At 47.4% G+C, this 13,417-nt stretch overlaps 1 protein-coding gene across 1 annotated transcript; it reads left to right on the forward strand.

Moving 5' to 3' along the window:
- The first annotated feature begins 12,487 nt into the window (after positions 1 to 12,487).
- Positions 12,488 to 13,096, forward strand: TNP1 (transition protein 1). The gene is made up of 2 exons (XM_045558616.1): positions 12,488 to 12,656; positions 12,866 to 13,096. Exons 1-2 carry the CDS (start codon positions 12,518 to 12,520, stop codon positions 12,892 to 12,894), a joined length of 168 nt encoding a protein of 55 aa, XP_045414572.1. The 5' UTR covers positions 12,488 to 12,517; the 3' UTR covers positions 12,895 to 13,096.
- Positions 13,097 to 13,417: the final 321 nt, after the last annotated feature.

The following is a 13,417-nucleotide window of genomic DNA, read 5'->3' on the forward strand; positions in this document are numbered from 1 at the left end:
CAAGCTTTGGACGACTGAGAGGCAGACCTCCCTGCACTGTTACTTTTATTCTGGTTTCCTCTGGTTTTCCCCTAGACCATGTTCACACGTTCTATGTGAACATGTACAGCACATGTACTTGTGAACAGGACCTGGCAGAGTGCCCAGCACATGGGAGTTATTCAATAGCAAAAACAAGTTCTATGTAAATTTAGCAAAAATGTGAGGGTGATATTGATGACTGGCACCCAAATGAAGCAGGGAAGGCTACCGACCCCCTTTGCTTTGCCTTCTCCCCAAGGCTATGCCGTTGTGTGCACGTTACTACAACCCGCTACCACAGATACTTCTAATGTACAACTATAACATACTACTGCAACCTAACACCACAAGGTATTACTACAACATGCTACCTCAAGACGATCTGGTCCTAGGCCCAGAACCACCTGCCGTGACATCTTTAAACAGTAAATCGCCATCTCTCTCCACCCCCTCACTGAGTAAGACCAAATATTACCCCTGAAAGCCAAAGACGATCATTAGAGAAACCCAGGAAGCTCACCAACATCTAGAAAATAACACAAAATCCTGGCATCTACCTCAACTGGCTGAATAAAAAGGCAGTTTATCTCTGTTCCTGTTGCTACATCTTTCATGCTCCAAAGAAGATAGGAGAATTGGGTTTCAAGGCCTCGGCCTTACAGATTAGCTCTGGCCTTGCTGGCGTATGGTTTGTAAAGATTGCATTTATGATCCCTTAAGGGAGGCAGCTGTGCTTAGCAGAACTTCTTCAGTTTAATGGCAATGGATTGGAGTAAGAGATGATCTGGCACCTTTACGGAAGTTACGCAAAGTTCAAGTTCAATTACACAAGGGATTACAAACAGCTGTAGGAATTATTTGACCCCAAATTGCCCCAATGCTACATGATATCTAGAGTAACCTACTAGGAGAAGCTCGAGGATGTTGTCCTTTAAAAACTTCCAAATACGTATATGCTATTCTAGGCCTGTGTTATCTTTTCGTTCTTCCTCAAGTTTATAATTCCTGGGCTTCACGTCGGTTATGCCCCAGGCTTGTTTCTAGAAAAATGTGCATCTTATTGCCAACAAATGAAGCTAGAAGTGTGAGCTGATGGCAACCTGGCAGTTGTCTCCCTTGGCTCAGCCTGCAGCTGGCCCAGTTTAGAGGGTTTATCAAACCAAGTAAGCGCTTTTCACGTCCAGAAAGCATCTGAACCCATCCCAAACCAAAAACCCAACCATGAATTTCACTAGTAAATATCGAAAACAGGAAAAAGGGGGAAACTACATATTTCCTCCTGACTCACTTGGTTCTCCTTCTACTCACCACACTCCACCTGTCATATTTCATGGAAAAAAAGGGCTAAGTTACTAAGGTCACCCAAGGTCACTCTTTGACTAAACAATAACACTCAAGAACACCATTTCGCAGAGAAAGAAGAGAAATTTTATTTAGAGACCCTGGGGCAGAGGAGAAAAATCAACAATGATTATGGTGGTCTTGGGCCGGCACCAGAAGCTTTGCTTTGTGCTCTCCGTGGGAAAAAACACAACATGGAAAAACACGGGTTCAAACAGCTTCTTCAACCAAAACACAGACATATCCTGCTGACTAAGGAGACAAATGAGAAAATTTAAGATTTGCATTCTGAAATCCCATGTGTCTCTCATACAAGAACCTTCCCAACTCAGTTTCCCAGAGATGCTATCAGAGGCAGGGTTTCAAAGAGTTTGAGAATCCCACCTTCAAAGAGGCAGGTGCAGGGATTAACGCCTGTCTCTCTACCGAGTGGACAAGCTCAGAGGGAGGCTCTACAGCACAAGGAAGACAGGCAGTGAGCACAGAAAGCCTGGCTCTGCACCCTGGGGACCTGGGGGAAGTATGGAAAGAGTCGGGTGGGGATCTGGGGGGATGGAGTAGGAAGGGGTGGCTAGAGAAGAATTGGGGCCAGTCTTTGGAATGTGAACGGAAAGCTTTGCTTCTGACAAAGGCATGACATTTTGGGAAATTGGCCACACTAGGATGGCAATCCCTCAGTTCTGAGCATCCCCGTTGTAGTCAGAAAATGCTACCAATACCTTGTCTTCTTGTTCCTTTTCTGACTTAACTTCCTTGCTTTTTGTCTCAGTGGGGAATCCTTCAGATAACATGCTGAACACCTACATCTACAGACTTTCACCATCTTCTTGTGTTCCCCAGCTCTGGTCAGCAGTGGGGTTCTGCTTGAAACAGCAGCCTCTCTCTGCAACCCCCTGTCGTCCCCTCCCCTACCCCAAGTCCATTTGTCCAAAGCAGTCCACCCATCACTTCCTTTATGTAAGTGGCTGTGACATGGGCCCTCCTGGTAAAAGGACCTGATGATTGATGGTGCCTTGTCACAATGGCTGAAGGCCAACAGGAGGGCTTGGTTAGGTGGTTGGGGGAATACTGAGATGTTAAATAAACCCAAGAAAGCGCCTACAAGAATTCCTTGAGCCAGCTGGCTGCCCATCAGCATAGTCCATAGGAGCCCCCAGGAATGATACAAACCAAGGAAAATTCTCTTTGCCTTTCAAACACAAGTCCAGCCTTTTCAAAGCCTTTGTCTGCTGGCACGTTTAGACATGCATTCCTGGTTTCACTATCTTACTTCTAGAAAGAGCTCTTGAATAAGGATGTGTACAATGTGGAACTTCTTAAATGAATTTATTCAAGTACAACTGACACACAATAAACTGCACATATTTTAAGTGTATAATTTGATATTTTGACATAAATACACACCCATGAGCCCATCACTACAAAGCAAGATAATAAGTATATCCACCACCCCAAAGTTCCCTGTACCCTCTTTGTAGCCTCTCCCTTCTATCCCTCTCCAAGCCTCACTCTAACCCCCCAAAAATGTGGAATGTAAAGCTCTAGTCCCACTCAGTTTTTAAATCCACTACCCCCAGAAGCCCACAGAGATACAGCTTCAACCTCAAGAAGTTTGATGTTTGGCAAGAGAAGACATGCATACAAATAAAACATTCTGGACAGAATCTTATAAATGATATAAAAATGTGCCCAAAAGATGCATTATGGGAGTTCCTGGAAAGAAGTAACCATAGAGTTTATGCCTTTTTTTTTTTGAGATTGAAGGACATTAATTGATGAAGATGCTAAACAAATAGTACAAATCGCTGAATTTCCCATGAACATCTGTACTTGTTCTACTTTTTAAATAGCCCAACTTGGCTAGAAGAGCAGAGGTTGTCTGAGGAGGGGAATAAAAGACACGGCTAGAAAGTGAAGTTGGGATTGGGGGTGGGTATGAAAACTGAAATGTTGTGGTAAAAATGTCTAGGTCTTATAGACGGTAAGGAGTTTCCCAGACTTTTTGAACAGAAGAGTGACATGACTAGCTTTGCTTTAGGAAGTTTCACTAGAAAAAGAGATGCAAGGTGACTCTGCAATAATGTAATCCAAAGGTAACAAGGACGGATCAGGGGCTGCCACCCTGGATCGTGGAAATGTGGGCCTCACGGACGGAGACTCAACAAAGACCAGAAAGGAGAGGGAAGAGTCCAAGGGGGCACCTGAGTCTCAAGCCTAAGTAACGTGGCTGTTGGGTGTTGCCAACCAGAAGGGTCAGGTTGGAGGGTGGCCACAAGAGACAAGTCATCCCCTCTCTTCCTTTAAAGCCTGGTTCAACACACGTCCTGAATAAAGGCTATAATGATGCACCCCCTTCAAGAAGACCAACCTCATGTAGAGGCAGGGGAGGTGAGAATGTAAGCACCTCCCACAGCCCCTCTAGTACCCTGCCTCTTGCAGATGCTAAAAGGCAAAGAATTCTACAGTTCTCTTGCCTTTTTTTTTTTTTTTTTTTTTTTGAGACAGAGTGTCGCTTTGTTGCCCTGGCTAGAGTGAGTGCCGTGGCGTCAGCCTAGCTCACAGCAACCTCAAACTCCTGAGCTTAAGCGATCCTACTGCCTCAGCCTCCCGAGTAGCTGGGACTACAGGCATGTGCCACCATGCCCGGCTAATTTTTTCTATATATATTTTAGTGGGCCAGATAATTTCTATTTTTTTTAGTAGAGACGGGGTCTCGCTCTTGCTGAGGCTGGTCTCGAACTCCTGACCTCGAGGAATCCACCCTCCTCTGCCTCCCAGAGTGCTAGGATTACAGGCGTGAGCCACCGCGCCCGGCCTCTCTTGCCATTTTTTTCTTTTTTTAAATAAGACCTAAGACTTTAATCCTGGGGAGAGCAACAAAGGCAGAAAAGAGGAGAAAGAGAGAGGAATAAAGACAAGGAAGTGGAGTTGTATTTGAACTACGTGTGTACAAATCGGTAAAGCTGAACTTGATTTATTCTATCCCCTCTTCTCCTTGTCAAAAGTTACTAACAATCAGTTTGTTTCCACACCAAAGGCACTCAGACATTTAAGCTAAAGGATTGGTGTCTATGATCATAATTTTATGTGTTACAGATGGTTTGATAGAGCAACCAATTTATTCATCCAAATGTGTGTTGAGGATCTGCAGGACCTCACTTCTGGCCCTTTGTGTGTTCAAGGTCTTTCCTAGGCATTCAGGGGGGTGTGGGTCAGTGCGGGGGAAGAGGAGGATGCTTTCATGGGATCCCAAATTTTGATTATAAAGAACCCACTAGCCAGATACACGTAAATATCCACCACCACCACCATTAGCAGCCTGAATAGACCCTCACTTCGTGAACACCATACCCTTATAGAAGAACTTTGTTTTGATCAATAATAGGGATCCACCTCTCACTTGGCACTGATTTCTTGAGAACCTATTGCATGCCTATCTTTAAGTCTTTAAAAAGAAATGTAAAATATAAAATAAAAAATCTTATATGAGAAATTATTCCAATTTCTTATGCACAAAAACCCCAGCCTCCCTGTTTACTAGCTGTGGGACCTTGGGCAAATTACTTAACCACCCTGATCCTGGAACATGGCAGTGACGGTACCCATCTCAGAGGGCTGGTGTGAAGATTAAATGGGTGTATGCCACTAGAATATTTACCATATCGCAGGCCCTGGTCCAGGCAGGAGTGATTATTATCTTGGCTCTGTTCTCCCAGAGCGTAAGGTCCCCGAGGGAAGGCGGAAAGGGGAGACAACAAGTCAAATCAAGATGGGATGTCATTCCAAACTGCAGACTTGGCTATAACTGAAAGAGGAGAGTGAGATCAGATGGGGTGACGGACACAAGGGTAAGGTGAGGCAAGAAAACCAAGAAGCCCTATCATTTTTTTTATGGGAGAGCAATAGTGGTTAAATAAATGCCCTTCTAAGAAGCTTGGCTGTGAAGGGAGGGGAAGGGTGCTTACTAGAGAGAAGATTATCTTTCCCTGCTCACAAACACCCTCCACCCGCCACTACCTGCCCTGCCACCTCTTCCTACACACCGCACTCCTGCCCACATCCCCAACTGTGTCTCTGCAGGAACCCGAGTGTCCAATGCTCTACAGGAATCAAGTAAGGTGAGGGCTGAAAAATGAGATGAGGTTCCTCAATTGCCCCACACAATGCCTGGTCCCCAATAAGTGCTATGACTACCCCACGTCTGGCAGCTTCCAGCTTTGAACTCCTTCCCATTACCTTTCAACACCATTCTTTCCTGAGTTTTCTTCTGGTCTCTCAGTCATCTTCCCCGGCTCTTCCCTCTGGAAAACCCAAAGGCTGATGACTACCATAGCTGTGGCTCTAGAGCATCCATGCCCATAGCTTCGACCACACAAAACTACCTTGCCAATGCCCAAGTCTACATCACCAGCCTCAATTGCTCTTCTGAGCCATAGATACCTCCCTCCAATTTGTCTAGGGAGCATCAGGTGACGTTGGATCTGTCTGGTGGACATCTCAACCTGTGCAAAACTAAAACCAGTCCTTTCTGTCCCAATGTATTTCCTGCTCCTGAATTCTCTCAGCAGTCATTCACTTAGGGCGTAAGTCTAGGATTCAAACTTTCCCTTCACACCCCTCCATCTCTCATTAGTCACCTTAATATTTTATAATCTATCCCTCCTCCATCCTTATCACTGACTTGGGTGAGTTTCTGTTGGACTTTAATATTCATTTGTTGATAGCTCCCTTCATGGTGAACATCAAGTAAAAGTAAACACTCTCTGGGTGGTTAACCACCTCCCTCTGCCTCCCCACCATGGCAGCAAACACATCAGGGGGTATACCACAGGTAGAGCACACTATACACGCTAACGCTAAATAGTTGTGGATTTAAATCCAGCTCTGCTGCTCAGTGTTTGCGTGTCCTTGAGCAATTTCCTGAAGCACTCAGCCTATAAAGAAGTGAACTCCAACTGGCGCTTAGTTTACTGCCATTCAGTCTGAGCTCTCCTCTCTTTCACTAACAGGATATTTTTAAGACCATGAGAAATGAAATGATTTTCCCATGTGTAGTAAGCTGAGAAGCTTGGATCCCCAAAATCTAATTGTTGGAGGAAACCATCCGGGTGCCCTGGTCAGCGCTTCTCTTGGAGATTTGATCGCTGACCTCATATGGACTTTGTGACATCCCAGAATGGGGAAAGACAAGTCACAGAGGGCTAGTTTCTTTACAGGTGAACACCTACTGTCTCAGAGCTGGAAATACCATCCTCAGGTAAATGACCAGAAAGCCCACGTTAGGCTCCTAACATCTTGCAGGACTAAGTGTGAGCACTGTGTGTGTGTGTCCAGCCACACAGGACACAGCAGAGCTGCCTGTGCCCCAGGAATTGGTGGTTTCCTGCAGGAGCATGGAAGAAAGCACCACCAAAGGACAGCAAGGAGGAGAGGAAGCAGGTGGAGACTGCTAAGGCTCCATGGAGGTAGGAAGAGCGGAGAGAGTGGTGTTAGCTCCGGCCTGAGAAGGGCATGGGGCTGTGATAGAGCCAGTGTTGAAGAGGCACATGGCACAGCCTGAGGAAGAAGCAAGCCACTTGCAAGTGTCCATCAACTCCCCATCACGAGGAAGACATTTGACCAGCTCTCCGGGACTATAAAGATAAATGAGGTAGGGATTTTTCAGTCTCTTATCTGCGTGTTTACTGTAACAACTGTCCTAAGCGAGGAGGGAGAGACAGAGCAGGCTTCATAGGCAGGGGACCTGTATGTCACAAACAGCTCTGTGCTCACTTACTTGGCCACGCTGACCCCAGGTTTATGCTCTTCTGTCACCGTCTTGAAATTATTAATAATTTTTTAGCAAGGGGCCAGCATGTTCATTCTGCAGTGGGCCTCTCAAATAATGTAGCTGGTTCTGGGGAGACATGACTTCTTTACCTGGAGCAGATGTCACAGGAAGTAGCAAGTAAGCTATGCCAAGTCACAGGTCATAAGGGAAAACCTGGAAAATGTCAAGTTGGCCCTGTGTGCCCACCCAAAGAACCTCCTGAGACTCTCCCACTCTAATCAGGGACTTTTTTAACCTCAGTTTTGTCTTTGCTTCCTTGCAGTGTTAAGAAAGTGTTATTATCACTATCGTAGGACAGTAGTCTACTGAGAGAACAAATATCTCTGCATGCTGACATGGTCCTTACCAGAATCCCAAGAACATCTCTGTGGCATCACCTTCCACATTTCCTCCCAGAAAACATAAGGCTGCCCAGTGTCAGAAATTCCTTGACCAATAAAATCTGATCACCGAACGCTCAAAGCATCTGGGTCTTTCTTGGGTTCTTACTAAAAATGGAAGCATTGCTTTGAAGATTTCTCTAGACCAGTCCTAGCTGCTCTCCAGCCCGGGGATGTGCGAAGGGTGAAGTGTTATAAGCTTCTGTGTTTTGAATCACAATTCCAGCACTATAAAGGACAGTGAAGAAGTTACTTTGTTCTTTCTCTTTAGTATAACTACAACTAAACCTTTTGGAGGTCTCCAAATATGAGACTTCTGCCCAAAGAACAACAGGGAAGCCACAAGGACAGTGACACTGTCAGGAAAGCCTTCGTTGTCAGCCCCATCTTTCCAGGGTCTCAGGACACAAAGAAAAATTTTGCTTTCAACCTGTCTCTTCTTCACCCTCCACTGATCCCCACTAAGACTAGGAGACAGAGGTTCAGCAAGCCAGGTCAGAGGTAAAGCTGATGTGACAGTCTCTCTTGACCCAGCCTTGGTCAGTAGATCTCTTCTGTTCAATGTGCTTTACCAGCGCGATGGTCACAGTGCTTTGAAACCATCAATTGCGAAGCCATTGACCTTCATGTGCAGCACCCTCAGTCTTTCTCTCTGGTCCTTTGTCCCTCTTGGTGGCAACTCTTTCCCCTTTCAAAGGCCCAGGCATCCTCAAACTTAGTGAACTTACGGCCTTTGGCAAGTGGGATGATTTCAAAAGGGCAAAGGCCCCGACACATGGCTTTTAGAACATGAAGGGAGAAAAGCAGAGAAAATGCACAGGGGGAAAAAAAAGAGGCCTGGAATTCCAGTAGTGGTACTTCATGGCACAGTGGCAGGAAGCCCGGACTGGGAATTAGGAGATCTGGGCTTGAGATCTGGCTCTGCCTATAGTTTGTGACTTTGGCTAAGTTACTTCATCCCCAGACCCGAAAACCACCCTTTGGCATTGGTCTCTGGTCGCTTTTGATTCCCTAATGAAGACACCGGATGTGTTCTGAGCTCAGAGAGCTCCGTCCCTGGTGGGGCACCTCTTGGCAGCTCCCACCTCCTCCAGGCTGCCCCGACCCCCTGTTGGAACAGCAGCAGCAGCACCACAGTAGAGAAGACAGGTGTGCATGTCAACAGGGTAGAAGGCCCCCCCTTCCCCGCTGAGGTCAACATCTGGAGAGATTTAGATTTCAGAGAGAGATTCGGACTGAGTCACTGATGTGTGTAAGGACTGTCGGCATCTTTCCGTGTTGCCTCTGAATAAGCCCCAGGTCTCAGCCTGTGGGGAAGACGCAGCCCTGTGCAGGCATCCATTGGACTCCCCAGGGAAAACTAATGGAGTGAGTTTGAATTGGAGAGGTGAGATGGGATGGAACTAGAGGTCTGACTTCCAAAACACTAACACCCTAAGCCTGCCCTTCCTAATCCAGGAATGGGGCAGTGAGAGCACTGGCCTCCAAGCCCGTCCCTGGGCTGCTGCCTGGGCTCTGCTGCTGGGAGGTAAAGACACCATTCTGTCTGTCCACCTGTCTCCAGGCAAGACAACACTTAGCCCCAAGAGAAAGGTGCCTGGTAGCTCCTCTTCTAAGAAGGCCAGGAATTCAGTTCTCTCTCTCCATGTGCCATTTCCTTTCATCAAGAGACTCAAAAGCTGAGTCCCACCCGGAAGCTAAAGTGTAAAGGAAGCAGGTCGGGCCGTCGGCTCCTGCCATGCCGAGTTATCTGAAGGAGCTCATGTGTCCTCCTCTCTGTGCAAAGACAGCACAAAAAAGGGAGGACACGGGTGGCCAGCAGACTGGGTGAGCAGATGGTCCTCAAGGAAAGGCCTCACTGTGGGCCTCTGAGGGTCAGAAGTGAGCTCACTGCGCTCTGTCTAAAGTGTCGTTGGCTCAGGCAATGCTGGGGCAGAAGTGGAAAGAGAAACAGAGACAGGCAGAACGGCCAATGCTCTGCCCTGCTCCGTCCTCGCTCCGGGAGGTCTGACGCAGGAGCCAACCCACACACCCCCCGCAGCCCCACCTTGCACTGGCCTGTGCCTCACCTCCCCCCACCCCAAACCCCGCCGCCACCACCACTGCGTTTTCTGTTGCTCGAGTTGCTCAGCCTGGGTGTCTGGAACCACAGCTGTTCCTAGCCCCACGCAAGGGGGACGTTTTCGTTTGTTTCTTCATCAGTTCTCAAGTCTGGCCGCTTCTTCCCTGTGATCTCAGCCTCTCCTTGGCAGAGCAGGTCTTCTGGGGGTGGGAGGGATGAGGGACAGAAATATCCAGTCTTCAGGGCCGTCCGGAAAATGCCTCTCAAACCAGAGAGGCCAGTTCCTCTGCAAATGTTGTAGCAGCAGAGTCAGGCGTGGGAGGTCAGCACGGAGCACCAGGGGACCTGCTCTGAAGACAATATCCTTTTCTCCTTTCCCTGCCTAGAACTGCCCTCACTTGGACAAAGTTACTCTGATAGCGTCGGACTATCTGTCCTCATAATATACCAAAGCAGCTAGACTGAACAAATATGTACTGACCACCTGTGGTAGACTATGCTAGTAGCAGGGGAAAATGCAGTAGGAATAAAAGATAGAGTCCTTAACTATAAGGAGACTACCGCCAAAGTCAGATGGTCTCAAAGATCACCTAGCCCAACCTGCTTATTTATGAAATAAGGGGGCTAGAGTCCAGAGATGTTCCATCGGGACCAGAACCCTGACACATGGTCTCCTGTTGAGACCAGCCTAACACCCACGATGTGGCAACGCAGACACAAAATAAGGTTAAACACAGTTAGGGTTGGTTATCTAGGCATTAAGGCAAATGGTACAGGGACCGTGGGCTTGGAGGAAATTTTAAAGGACAGTGAAAATTCCATAAGTTGGAGAAGTCTTCCTTGGAGATGTGGAACCAAATGGGGAGGAATAAGATAGTTAGAGAAACAAAAGAACTTTCCATTTATTGAGCAAATGTATTTCACGAATACACATTGAGCTCCTGCTCTGAGGAGGATGGTTTAACACCCAGGGAACACATGAGGCTGGGCAGTTTCTCAATTCCTGCATTCACAGACGTCCCTGCTCTCACGGGGCTTGCTCTCAGGGGGAGCAGCTGGGCTGGAGTGGACAGAGAAGGTCCGGAGACACAAAGAGGCAGGACAGCAGCCTGCTTCACACAGCTCCTCCCTCCTAGTCTGAATAAAAGTCACCAACAGAAGGTCTCCAGAGAGACCTGACTGGACACAGGAAAATGGAAATTGTCATCTATGGTGGCTATTGAAGGAATCTGGGTTTCAAAACATGATTTGTCACCTTATCTGTAGACATCAGAAATACAGGGAGTGGGGCTTGAACAAAGCTGGGTCAACCAGCTTTTGCTAACAACCTCCTCCAGGCAAGGTGCTCAGTTCTTGAATGAAGATAGTGGCAGTGGAGAGAGGAGGAGGGACAAAAGGAGGAAATAGCTGTCAGGTTCTACCAAAATTCTTTTCAAAGCATCCAATATGAGATATAAAGGAGGAAGAGAAGGTTGGATGAAAAGGCTTCCAGACCCAGACACTGAATACTCATTGAGTTCTTCTATTTGGAAACCTCAAAGGCACTTCAGACCATGTGTCATAGACGAAATGCATGATCACCACACTCCCCATGGCTGGTCTTTGTCCCCGTGAGTGGTACCAGCATCCAGATAGCTGCATCACACAGAAAAACAAAAGCTACACCCTTGACACCATCTGCTCTGTCCTCCCAAATCAACCCATCCCAAGTCTTGGTCTCTCTCTATCTTCTCTATGTCTCAAGCGACACCCTTCCTGGCCCAGGTCTAGGCCATTATTAAATCTTTCTCTCTCCTGAGCTGCTGCTACTGACAGTAGCATCTCCCTTTACTCACACATCCCTCCCAATCCAGCCATCGCCCACCCAGAGCCCTTTAATCTCATCGTGCCATCCCCTTAACATTTTTTAAGGCTTCCCAGTGTATTTGAGCATGGTTTGGTCTCTGCCTTTCTCTGCAACCTCATCCCGCACCCTCTGCCCCCCTCCAGCCAAAGTGAACCCCTAAGTACATTCACTGGTTGTTGTAGACACCAGATGGCTTTTCCCCCACTCGGCAGAAAGTTCCATAAGCACAGTATCTATGTCTGTTTTTATCCACCACGATTCCCCACCACCTAGGTACATGGCACAAACTATGTGATCTATATCTGTGACTAAATTTTTAAAAATGACCAGCTCAGTGGTTCTCAACCAGTGTGGTTTTGCCCCTTACTCCCTCAGCCTCCCAAAGGGACAGGCAGCAAAGTTTGGTAATATTTTGGGTTGTCACAGCCGTGGGGGCTCCATTGGTATCTAGTGCACAAGGCCAGGGGTGCTGCCAAATATCCTAGGATGCACAAAACCCACCAAAAGTTACCCAACCCATAGTGTCCACAGTGCTCAAATGGAGAAACCCTGAGTTTGGTGAAAGAAAAGGAGTATTTCTATTCTGATCATATTGAATTGGATTTCCTAGAGTCAAGTCCTCATGGAAACACATTTGTCACCTGCAGATGCTATGAGGGACTGAAACACTCATGCATATGCACACACTTGATGACCACTAAATTTCCCGCGGGCAGGAGACACAGGTTAATGGTTGTTTGGACTCCCTGGATGCCCAGCACAGGGCTGGGATTTAGTTACTCAAGAACATCTGTCTGGAAAGCCTCACTTAACACAAAAAGGACCTCAAAGTTGAACACAGGCCTTGAGCTGCATTCAAGGGGCCACCTTATTTATTTCACATATGTGACCAGGTGCGGCAAAGGCTAGTGACAGCACAATAGGGCCCCACCCGCCTGCTGGGCCACACCCCTTTACCCTCACAATGGCCAAGGCCTTAAATACCCAGACTTCAGGCCTCTGGTCTTGCAAAGCCCCTCATTTTGGCAGAAATTACGATGTCGACCAGCCGCAAATTAAAGAGCCATGGCATGAGGAGGGGCAAGAACCGAGCTCCTCACAAGGGAGTCAAGAGAGGTGGCAGCAAGAGAAAATACCGGAAGGGCAGCCTGAAAAGTAGGAAACGGGGCGATGATGGTGAGTGAAGGATGGGGAGGAAAGTGGGCAAACTTAGGGGCACGTCGCCCCCGGGGCATCCCCCTCCTGGCGGCACCCCTCTCCCACACCCCTGAAATCTCAGCCTGAGATTCTTGCCAACGACTAAACTCAGACTGGGACGAGAAGAGTATTTCTAGGTGGGTGTGTTCTAGCAGGTGTCCCTGTCGCAAACCTGTCCTTCCCCACAGCCAATCGCAATTATCGCTCCCACTTGTGACCTGCCAGCGGGCTCTGCCCTGGTGGACTTCACACAGCACCAGGCAGCAGCGAGAGGACAGCAGAAGGGGGACTGCCAAGGAGACCTTGTTAGACCAAAGCCAGAGGAGAGCCTATGGGGTGTGGATAAAATGCCAGTCATGATGAAATGAGGAATGTATATGTTGGCTGTTTCCCCCTAACATCTCAATAAAATTTTGAAAACTCAAATGTTTTCCTTGATCTTTTGGTTGAAAAAACTAGGATTTTTTTTTTTTTTTCGTTGAAAAAAATAGGGTTTCTGAGCTGGGTGCATCAGTTGGGTGCATTTTTTTTTTGGTTGAAAAAAATAGGGTTTCTGAGCTGGGTGCACTGAGGAAGAACTAGCTGGCTGGTGTGAGACCATTAAAACAGGACTTAAATATCAAGGACTCCCTGTGGCCATCACCACATTTAGGTCTTTATCCCAGACCTAAAGGGAGAAATGCCAATTATAAGCCAAAGGATACAAGCCGGTTGTGTCAAGGGGCTTAGAGCATAGGGAG

The sequence above is a fragment of the Lemur catta genome, chromosome 8 (assembly GCF_020740605.2).
Source record: "Lemur catta isolate mLemCat1 chromosome 8, mLemCat1.pri, whole genome shotgun sequence".
Taxonomy (NCBI): Eukaryota; Metazoa; Chordata; class Mammalia; order Primates; family Lemuridae; genus Lemur; species Lemur catta.

Excerpts from the sequence above, each read along its gene's own strand:
- TNP1 (XM_045558616.1), top strand. The coding sequence starts at position 12,518 with ATGTCGACCAGCCGCAAATTAAAGAGCCATGGCATGAGGAGGGGCAAG. Across the intron at positions 12,657-12,865 it reads TAGGAAACGGGGCGATGATG|CCAATCGCAATTATCGCTCC; the intron begins GTGAGTGAAGGA and ends CCTTCCCCACAG.